The 11,301-nt window shown below is 50.4% G+C and overlaps 1 protein-coding gene across 4 annotated transcripts in view; it reads left to right on the forward strand.

The window, feature by feature from the left end:
• Positions 1-6,251, forward strand: part of IRF2 (interferon regulatory factor 2) — a 130,091-nt gene extending 123,840 nt beyond the window's left edge. For all 4 annotated transcript variants that reach the window (XM_058302712.2, XM_058302604.2, XM_058302831.2 and 1 more), the window contains exons 8-9: positions 3,795-3,841; positions 4,954-6,251. In XM_058302712.2, coding sequence (XP_058158695.1) covers positions 3,795-3,841; positions 4,954-5,253 — 347 coding nt within the window. In that variant the 3' untranslated portion in view covers positions 5,254-6,251. The remainder of the gene's footprint in view (positions 1-3,794; positions 3,842-4,953) is intronic.
• The last annotated feature ends 5,050 nt before the right edge of the window (positions 6,252-11,301 follow it).

An 11,301-nucleotide genomic window follows, 5' to 3' on the forward strand; every position in this document is an offset into this window, starting at 1 on the left:
GTTTATTAAAAGAAAGCCACAATAGAATTTCTTTACAGAAGAAAAGTGCTAATGGGGAATAGACTTGAGAGGAAAGCATAATACAAAGGAGTAAGTATTTATAACCAGGTAAAACGAGATTGCCTTATGATCAGCTGCCACCAGTGTAGACTGGGTATTTATGGAACCCGTATCAGGCTTGGGATCTTTGGTATACTGCAAAGGTAGCTTTGCTCTGAGAGTAAGAGAACTCTGATTTGAATCTTTAAATCAAGCTTTCTGATGAAGGTAATTGAAGAAATGATGGAAAGAAATCTCTGTCAATCTTGTTAATAAAACTTACTGGACAAGAGCTTTCCAAAAAATGTACCAGCATGCCAGAGTGCAAAAAGGCCTTAACATAAAACACATCATCTCCTGCCCCATAATGTTCCTAAAATGGTCTGACAATACGTATTTGCAGGGAGGCATTAAAAACCTAAGGAGAATGTCATCCTGGAATTGCAGTGCTGGAAAAAAGATTCTTGGAGATCATCTAACCCAAATCTCCCCTTTGCTCTCACCCCAGGTGCTTTAGGGAAACTGAGACCAGAAAGGTCAAGTGAATTGCCCAAGGTCTTGTGCCTGTTATTCTGTAAACATTTTCAGCTTATTTAGCTCATACCAGGGAAGCAGCTCAACTTTTTATTCCAGAGTATTCCAAGTAAGTAAAAAATCCAAATCACTCCAAATGGAAATGCTTGTTGATTGAAAATGAGATAACTCACGATGATAGAAGCTGTAGCTGCAGTGAACTAATTCCTTTACCATATACCAGAAGTGATCCTGAGAAATGGCTATGGTGAAGTAAAGCTAAGAAAACAGGAAAGTGGGCGTTAGTACACCAGAACACTTCGAGCAGACTGTGCGGGGGTGTCGGTGAGAAACCACTGTTACTCTAGAGAGGAGGGTCTCCGGTCCTCAGGCAGGAGCTACAAGCATCTCCTGCTTCCACAGTGCAGCCACTTCAGGCCATTTTTTAGGCAATAAAAACTAGCAACCTCATTTTGCTAACACGGAGAGCCTACTTCAGAAGTAGTTCATCTTAATTTAGAAACTCCATTCTTCAGTTAACATTTGTGTCAGCTTGAAGCCCAAGTTCAGAACATGTGTGTCTTTCCTTGTCTGAAACAGTTTCCCTCAAGTCGGGAACTGGGTCTTTAAGGGAAATTAGCATTCTGATCACACGCAGGGTCTGGTCTGCGCGTGCCCTCACCGAGGCCGTTCACCGAGTGTCTGACACCCCCGTAGCAGCCGCGCCTTCGGCCTGCGGGGGAACCCCAGCCTCCACCGTGGGCCTTGTGGCGTGTGGGTTTGTTTTTATTTGGAGAGGAAAGGAACAGAATGTGACGGTACTTATGGAGAGTAATCAGGAGTGAAGGGGCCTGGACTTAGACGGAAGGAAGAGAGAAACCGGGCTTCGGAGTCAGAAAAAGCCAAGCATAAACATAAAAGGCGGTCTTGACGTTTCCCCCAAGGCCTGAGCAGCCAGAGTGCTTCCGGAAGCCGAGGTCCGGTGCCCAGTGCCCCAGGCGCTGGACTCGAGCAGTTTTGTTTTCTCCCATCTGTGCTGACTCAGTCCTCAACTTTGGCAAGTTTCTCAACATCTCTGTTCCTCATTTTTCTTCTTGGGAGTGGCACCCTGATTCCTGCCCCCCCCCTCCCCCCAGGAGAATGAGGAGGGGAATTTTCCTCCTCTGTTGTTTTTGGCTCTGGGCGCCCTCACGTAGCTTTGCGCGAGCCACGATCACTGCCAGGGTGGGCTGAGCTTGCTCTGGGATTCGTTGCCCCGGGTCGGGGATGCTGTGGGGTCGAGTGACTCAGTGTCAGGGCTGTGCAGACCCGTCCTCAGCTGCTGCGGACAGCTCCGGGCGGGTCCAGGGTAGCCAGCCTTCTCTCGCCCCTGGTCTGACGACGAACCTGCGGCAGACTTGGGCCGCTTGTTCTTCAGCGTTTCCCTTAGAGAGCCTGGCCTGCGGCTGATGCTCTGTGTGGCTGGAAGCAGCCCCGCTGGCCGTGAGGATGAAGGCCGGCGCGTCAGCAGGGAGGGTGACTCGTGGCTCTAAGGGCTGTGCTGGCGGGAGCGCCACCAAGATCCCCGTGCCGGCTCAGGAAGACCCGCGTGGAGCACCTGGCGCAGCCCTGGCGCAGCCCTGGCTCAGCGCTCCCTAAGTGTTCACTAGGACGCCTTCTCTTTCGGCTTACCCTGTGAAACGAATGGCCCGGGCTAAGGAGCGATCCCTAATGGTCCGCTTATTTTAGAGGTTCTACCCTTTGTCCTTTCATTTCTCTACGGCCTTGTCAACACTGAAAAACTGCATGCCATCGATTTTTTTTCTTTTAAAAAAAATGTATATATGTTTTTACTTTAATTTTTTAAATATATGTTCAGGTGATGTGTCATCACTAGCCATTGATTTTTGGCTGTGTTCACTGAGCTTGTTCTTCAGATGTTGAACTACGCTGATGAGCTCAGGATATAAACCTAGAGGAACAACTGACATTTACTGAGTGTCTCCTCCATGCCAGCCCCTGTGCTGGGCCTTTTCCCGTGCACCCATTTAACAGATGAGAAAACGACAGCTCCGTGGGGTTCGCTTGCTCAGTGTCTCACAGCTGGCAGGCAGAACCAGGACGGGAACTGAATCAGTTGCCCATGGCTGTGTACCAATATAACCACAGACCTTGGCTGGAAACAGCACTCATTCATTGCCCCACACTGTCTTGAGTAGCTGAGTCCTCTGCTCTAGGGTGCCACCAAGCTACAGTCGGTGTTGGCCAGGGCTGCCTTCTCACCTGGGCCAGACTGGGAAGGGATCGCCTTCCACGTTCAGGGGTGGCCGACAGGATTCAGCTTCTGGCAGGCTGTCCACCCAAGGCCTTGGATTCTTGCTGGCTGGCGGCCGATCACTGCCCTTAGTTGGTTGTCATGTGAGCCTTTCCAGCATGGTCACTCACGCCCTCAAGGCTGGCAAGCGTCTCCTCCCAAGGCAGGTTTCAGGTTTATGTAATATAATCACAGGCATGTCCTCCCATACATCCCATCACCATTGCCATGTGCTGCTGCTTAGAAGCAAGTCAAAGGTCCCATCAACCTGCAAGAGGAGGGAATCACACAAGAAGGTGGACAGCAGGAGGTGAGGCCGTGGGCATCACCCCAGGTTCTGTCCACCATAGTAACCGAGGTGGAAGAGGCAAGACTGTGAATCTGAGATTTAAGTCCTAAGGGATGAGCTCAAGGAGGGATCTGATTGGAAAGGGATGCTCTAGGAAGACTCTTGGACCATGTGGGCTCAGGACTGGAATGGAATACTGACGTTGATTGGAAGGAAGGAGCAGTGCAGGGCTTTGTGGACAGAGCAGCTGTGAAGAAAAGGGTCTGAAATGGAGGCATGAGTGAGCAGAGGGCGTGGGAGCAGAAAGCAGCGTGGCCTTGTGGGAACCCATGCCCGCGCTGGGAAGAGCACACACACAGCCTCCTGGCCTCCAACGGCCGAGCGGGCCTCAACTCTGAAACCAGCTTTCCCCCCAGGCCAAGATTACAGAGTTTAGAGTCATTCTAAAAATTGAAATAAAATAGAAAACAAAGATTCACTCTAAGTCTCCTCCAAGCAGAAGTGACTGTGGGATGTGACAGCAGGGAGAGAGTTTGTTAGTTGTTTTCCATTTCTCCTTTGAAAAGCGAAGCACTGATACCCTTTTGAAAACGCTGCCTGAGCCTGGAAACCGTTTGAGTGGCAGGAATGATGGCCCTGTGTTTTTCTCTCTGTGAACAGAAAGCGAAACTACCGATAGCGTGCCCAGCGATGAAGAGAGCTCCGAGGTAAGCGCGGTGCGCGCGGCAGGACCCGTTTGGACGCGTGTTCCAAGTGGCGCTTTGGTTTCCTGGATGCTAGTTCAGTTGCTTGGCTGTTGATCATCGGTTTTACTTCTGGATTTTGAATGATAAAGCTAAGCTGGGGAAACAGTAGGAGGAAGGTAGTTAAATGTTAACTGCTAGGGAGGCTGTAGCCGCAGGAAAAGGAAATCGAGGCCCTGAAAGTTGGCTTGTTCCGGCTGTGAACATCCTCATCCACAGGCAGAAATGAAACGCCCTGAGCAGCCCCGACCAGGAGTAGGTGTGAGGAAGAGCTGGGCGGTGAGAGTCTCCCTGCTACCTGCTCCTCTCCTTCGGGGGCACCGGCGGCACGCTGGCTGTGTTTGTAATCTCCGTTCTGACTCTGCCTGCCTCCGGTTTCCCTCCTAAGGCCCACTCTCACAATCGCAGGAAATGGCTGGGAGGGAGGCGGGAGCGCCCCTGCTCAGCTCCCCGCGCGGCTGTCTGCCTTCCCCGCTTCCGATTGCCAGGCCAGGCGCAGGAACGCCGAAGAGACAGTGGCAGTGGGTGCTCGTGTGGATTCTGACCCTGTGTCTCCAGGGTCAGAGATGGCAGCTCCTCTGAATGGAGCCGCCCTCGGGGCCAGCTCTTGGCATCGTGGAACCCTCAGCCCCACCCGTTGGGAAGCTGTCAAGAGGCTTTCTCTGTGTGTGGCCAAGTTCCCGCTAAACTTCTCTGAAAACGCAGGCGACCCCAAGAGCAGGCGCGCCCAGGAGTGAGAAACCGAGTGGCCTCGCCCTCGCCCTGCTCTGAGCCCCATGGCGTTGTCAGGCCGGGGAGCTGGAGCACAGGAGCCCAGCGGCAGTTGTCGCCCTGTTTTCCTGCCTTCCTAGAATAGTGTCTATTACGTTTCTGGGAGGTAGCAAATGGGACTGGACGAAAAAGGAAGAGAAACCCTTGTTGAGTCCCTGGGTCCGGAGGGAGGGTCAGAGTGGCCGAGCTCTTGTCCCTTGGTGCCTCTTAGGGAATTCTGTTGACACACCAGCGCGGGGAACAGCGGTGCTGCGCTGTGACCAGCGCCATTCGCTAAAACGTGTCTCATCGGTTGTCTTGGGCAGGGGCGACCACACTGGCGGAAGAGGAGCATTGAAGGGAAGCAGTACCTCAGCAACACGGGGGCACGGGGCCCCTGCCTGCTGCCCGGCATGGCCACCTTCGTCACGTCCAATAAGCCCGACCTGCAGGTCACCGTCAAGGAGGAGAGCTGCCCCGTGCCTTACAACAGCTCCTGGCCCCCCTTCCCAGACCTCGCGCTCGCGCCCCCCGCGGCCGCCGCCCCCAGCGGCAGCCGGGAGAGCCGGGCCAGCGTCATCAAGAAGACGTCCGACATCACCCAGGCCCGGGTCAAGAGCTGCTAGGCCCTGCCTGGCCCCGGCGGCGGTCGGGCTTTCTCGGCTTCGTGCTGTTGTTTGTTTGTATTTTATTTTTCTCTCTGATACCCATTTTAGACAAATCTAAGGGAAAAAGCCTTGACGGTAGAACATGGATTGCTGTGGCCAACTCCAGTACTGGAGCTTCTTCTTAACTCAGGACTCCAGCCCATCGGTGTTTGCGGATCTCTCGAGCCTGCTGGATCTCCCAGGGCTGCTCCCTCAAGTTGAAGGACGTCGTAGGACCAACCGGCACGGGCAGTGGAGCTGTGCGTCGCTGCGGTCAAGGCCAGCTTGGTGGAGCGGATGCCTCAGAGTGGACAAGAAAATGTGAACTCGCTGGAATTTTTTATTCTTGTGAATATGTACATAGGGCAGGACTGGCGACACTGCGGTCTGCTTCTGCACCTTATCTTAAAGCACTTACAGATAGGCCTCGTGCTCTCGCTCTACTTCACAGCACACTTGGCGGCCCCCCCCCTCCCGTCCCGTCCCATTCTGTCCTCCTCCTCCCCGTGCTCCCCTGGAGGCTGTGCTCCACACCCCCGGGGAGGAGGAGGAGGAGATGAACTTCTACACAGATGTCCCCTTTTCAGACTGCTTAAAAATAATCTCTCTAATCTGCTATGCTTGAATGCCACGCGGTACAAAGGAAAACTATCATGGAGATATTATGCAAATTCCCAGATTTGAAGACAAAAATACTCTAATTCTAACGAGAGCAAGCTTTTTTATTTTTTATACAGGGGAATATTTTATTCAAGGTGAAATTCTAAAGAAAATATAATTGTTTTTTATCTTTTCTACAGCAAATTTATAATTTTAAGATTCCTTTTCTTGTTTATCAGCAGTTGTTATCACATCCTTGTGGCACATTTTTTTTTTTTTAATTTTTTAAGGTGAAAAAGCTTTTATGAGCTCATGTAGCAATCAAATTATCCTGTGGATTGATAATAAATGAATATGATATATAGTTAAATTTTTAATGGGCGTCATACCTAGCTTTGTCTGTGTCTACTTTAGAGCACAGTCATGGGACGAGACTGGCAAAGTAGCATTTCTTCTTGGGGGCTAACGCTTTTTCCCTCGAGGACCACAACAGTCGACATGCCTACATGCCTGCTGTGAGGATGTGAGTGCCTGACTAGTCGGTGCTGGCCCTGTGCACGGTGGCGCTGCACTGAGAGTTTACCCGGGGGACATTCATCACACCTCCAGTTGTCCTATAGAAAAGGGACTCCGCTCCATTTCACATGTGAGGGATCAGAGACGGAAGAGGCCATTTCCTCAAGGTCGCATGTGCAGTGAGGGTCTAGGGCTCCAGGTGTGCGCGGGGCTGGCGCTGACCTCTGATAGAGGCTGCGCCCACTCCGCTCCCCAGCTCCTCCTGTGTGCGAGCACATCCCACCTGCCCGTGTCTTCCCCGTGCTCATCCACAGGCTTATGAGTGTGGCCGAAGACTGTGTCACATACAGGCTCACGGATAAGACGTTTCCAAGAGCAAGAAATAGTTGCTGGATTCACTTCTCCTCCTACAACCTGGAGCCTTGGGCAGAGGGCCTGCCCTTGGCACCTTGTCTTTGGAGTGAGCAGCATAAATTCCAGAACGCCCGGCTTCCTTCCTCAGCACTTTTGTACTTCCAGGTGTGTGTGCAGCTTGCCTTGGGAGAGTCACTTCGTAACTTCTCATGCTTCCACTGTGAGTCTGTAAAGTCAGAACAAGAAAACTTAGCTGCCTACCTACAGGTACTAGGGTTGTGGAGGAGATGGGTAAGTTAATATTTGAACAGGTTCCTTCCAAGAAAAGACAAAAGACTTTTTATACCTCTCTCGGTATAAAAAGACTTTTGATACCTCTCTCGGCGTGCCTACAGGTATAATGAGTGGTCATAAAATTATCCAGCCCTTAACAAAAATTAACGGAAGCATTTTACTGGCTCATGTCTTCCAGTTGAATTACCACATATTGATGGTTGGCTACTTCTGTGAGGAGCGCCTTGTGGACTTTGTCTCAGTTTCCCAGGAAAGCCTCTTGCTTTCTCAGAAAAAGGTAGAATCAGAAGAAGGAAAGAGATGGCCCCTCCTACCCTGCCAACCCGCCCCCCCCATCTTAGCACTATGCTCTTCAGGCAGAAACCAGGTCCTAAATAAATGAGTTGTTCTTTGTAACATCTCCAAATACTATTGTTTTCGACCTGTTTAAAAAAAGAAGGTGGCCCTCAGTCACCCTCCTGGCTACAAAAGGGATAAGGGTAGCTTCTGTGCCCGCCACTCCTCCCTCCCGCGTCCACCCCTGCCTGCCCCTTCCTCCCAGCTCCCGCCCTGCCAGCGGCAGCCAGGCTCCGGGGGCCCAAGCACCACCCCCACAGAGTACTCTTCCATTTCTGTGACTGTCACCAGGCTTACCGAACCTTACCCGCGAGAGAACAGTGATGATTTGGAAATACAAAATTTAAGTTTTGAAGATAATCCCATGGGAATAAGGCCATGAAAACGGGATTCATGGTTAAAATATTTCTGAGAAAGGCTGCATTGTTCCTAGGTGTGCCTTGCCAATGATGTAGGAAAACAAACTCGAGTTACACATTGCCTGGGGGCGAGGTGAGGAAGAAAAGCCAGTGAGGTGGGGCATCTGCTGGGCTCAAGCCTCAGACCCGGTGGCTGTCACTGACAGGAAGTACTAGGGAGCTGTGCTCATTTGGCTGGCATCCGTGCAGGCTGATAGGCTTTTACGATGGGCTTGGTGGTGGGGTGTGTGCGTAAGTGGCAAGCTCAGTATACCTGCCCTTTGGACAATAGCCTCCATTCTCTGCAGCCAGTGCCCGGCACTCCTTGAGAACCAGGCGCGTTCCTTGTGCAGCTGTGAGTCCAATGACAGGTACTTCCTCCCAGCCTACAGGCTGAGAGAACCCAGCACCCCACGTACTGCAAGGGCTTCCAGAACGCTGTTCTGGGCGAAAGCCTCTAAGTAAATCCATCTTCAACCATAGCATTGTTTTCGTGCTCTCATGAAGTAGCTGCCAAAGGAAGTGTTTAGTCTATTTAAATGTATTTATAGAGAAAAGAAATATACATGGCTAAGAAATGCACACAAATTCTTTGGACATCAAAATCCCAAGATAGTATCTGTTTGCCTCCCCTTCCCCCCATTATACAAAGTTTGCTAGACTGTTGTGCAACCACTGAGACAAATGTTAGGAAGGAGGGAAATTTGTGATTCGATTTCAGGATTCTGAGTTTTCAAACTTGACCTTTCAGAAATACTTTGCAAGTGAATGAAAAAGCCCTCCCCCCCCCCCCCCCCCCCCCCGCCATGGCCTTCTTCCCCTAACAGCGTGGGTCGTGGCTGTGTTGGTTTTCCAGTGTGCTTGAGGCCATTCTTTTAATGTTGAATTCTTTGGGTTTTAAAAAACCCTGTTATTCCTACTGTGAACAAATAGATCCGGATAGAAGGTAAGAACCCCACTATTCTGCCAAATTTCTGCAAAGAAAGGCAGAGCTGAAGGGCGAGGAAAGTCTTTCGGGTGGGGCTTCAGCAGACGGAGGTAAGGGGTCAGCTGTCCAGCGGCGCAGCGCTAGCCTTGGTTTGGAAAGATGGAATGGAGGCAGAAACTCTTTATCTGGTGCTGCTCAACCACCTCGCCCTGAAATTCCACTCCTTGACGGCACCAGGCCCAGGATGATCCGAGCTGGAGAGCTCTGACCCCGCCGGCCAGGGGACTGGTGCCAGCTGCTCCACCTCCCAGGCTGCCCCGGGGTGGCCCAGCCGTAGCACCACGGGCGTTCCCCTGTCCCCCACAGAACTAAACTGAAGACCAGGTCTCAGTCACGTTCGTATCCCATCCTGCGGAACAAGGCTGGGTGCGTCGTAGACAGGAAATGGTTCTTAGGTCGATGACTTCAGACTGCTCCCCGATCCCCCAGATTCTTTTTTTTCTGGGCCCCAGAATTGCCATGGTCAAGAGAACCAGGCTCAGACCCTTGGGCTGCACCCCTCAGGAATGTGACCGGAGCAGACTTGGAGTGGAGAGCCCTGGCTTTGCAGAGCTGCGGGTCAGCAGGTGCAGGAGAGTGCCAGGCCAGCTGTCCCTGCCTCAGCTGCAGCTCTGCAGCCCAGGTTCCCTCCGCCCCGAGCAGCCCCTCTGGGTACCGGCGCCATACCCTGTTTCTCTTTGGGCATTGCTGGTCCTGCTGTTTGTGCAAATAAAGGTTTCATGGTGGTTTCTTTCTGTGGCCACACTAACAACAGGTGCAGGGACTCTTCAGTCTGCTGCTGAAAATAGTGCCTGGAAGGAAGGAAGTGGCCAGGTTTAATAACCAGTTTTAGCAAAAACGTTAAGTCTCTCCAAGAACCAGGGTCACACTGGGGAAGGGTCAAGATGGGGGATGTTTCAGAGTTCACATAGTCTGGAAAGAGTGTATTCTGGAGTCTTTGACCACGTTTTTTGTGAAGAAAAGCAGCATGTATGCTTCTCTTCCCCTAAGCAAGCTGCCCTTTGGAGGTTTGGTCAGTTTCTCCATATCTGCTTTATAAACATGTTCAAATAGAGATTGCTGGCTCTGTGGAATGTATTGTGCTGTGGTTGTGCAACTGCTGCTTGGTTAACCCCTTATACACATGGCTGGAGAGACACCACTGACACAGGCAAGAAATTTTAGTAACAAAACTGTTTTTGCAGGTGCAAAAAAAAAAAAAAACAAGCCAGGGCGATAGCATCTGTAAGTTTCAGTTTTCGTTAAGAAGAACGTTTTAAAATCGAAACACGGAGACATTCGCCAAGGTGAATCATCAGGGAGAGAGGATAACCTAGATGCCCCATCTGCGGTGAAGCTCGGGTCCGATATCTGAGAATCCCTGCTCTGCAAATTCCCACTAGGGCACCAGTTCACAGGCACCGACATTTCAAATCCACAAATCATACTTGAGCACTGCTGTTTTAAATTTCAGGATAGTGTAGCAGCTAGATGCGGGTGGCTGGATTCCTTATGGATAGTGATGATTAACCCTGTGTTCATTCCTAGGTTAGCACCGACAGATCTCTCTCTACAGAGCTTTCTGTCTCCCAACTAGATAAACGTACACTTCTGATTTCTTCCTAGGACTGGCTGCGCTGGGAATGCTGCGGCGTCTGCTCTGGGAAGCTCAGGAACCCTTTTTTTAAAAACAACAATGCAATACAGAACTGATTTCATAGATTCAGGCCCAAAATAGCCAAGGTCTAGGCAAATAAGAGTTTAAGCAAAAAGGTAAACTGCAATTTACCCAAAAAGTAAACTACTACTCAAATTTCTTGCTCATATTTTACCCGCTAGTTTCAGGGGTCATTGGAACTGCTGTGATGTGGGGAAGGCACCAACTGGCTGGTTTGGCAGGTTCATGTTTTCAAAGTCTTTTATTTGTGAGATTTATAAGCAATGCCGTGCCAATTATCTTTTTTTTTTTTTTTTTTTTTAGCATCTCATGAATTCAATTAGGGTAAGCAGTTATCCCAGTCTGCCCAGGACTGGGGTTAAGGGTGGAGGTGGGGGCACAGGAACCTTTCCCGGGAAGCAGGACAGTCAGTGCTAAAACAGAATGTTGTCTCAGGCAAACTGAGATGGGTTTGTTACCCTTATATTTAAGGTGTGGTCCTGAGAATGCACATATGTCATTTGTCTTCTTTGAGGATTTAAAAATTCCAGATGAAAATTTCATGAGGAGGAGTTATTGAGGCCGTGGTGCATTAATTTAGTAGTATTGGGTTAAGTAGCCACTCATTCAACACAATTTGTTGAGTTCCTGGTACTGTTCTAAGTGTCTGAGAGCTGTATGGAAGTGATCCAAAAAAAGTCCTTATTCTAGTGGTGCTTAAATTCTAGTAGGAGTAGATCTTCAATAAGTAAAATAATCTTTGGGCAACAAGAAGTGTAATGAACAAAAACAATGGCTGGATAAGAGAAAGGGGGAGTGATGGAGACATCCCAAGCTTTCATTTTAGAGCTTAAAGGATCAACGGAAGGGTTGGCAGTTGTAAAGATCAGCAGGTGGAAGGGGAA

The sequence above is a fragment of the Dasypus novemcinctus genome, chromosome 1 (genome assembly GCF_030445035.2).
Source record: "Dasypus novemcinctus isolate mDasNov1 chromosome 1, mDasNov1.1.hap2, whole genome shotgun sequence".
In the NCBI taxonomy this organism is placed as follows: Eukaryota; Metazoa; Chordata; class Mammalia; order Cingulata; family Dasypodidae; genus Dasypus; species Dasypus novemcinctus.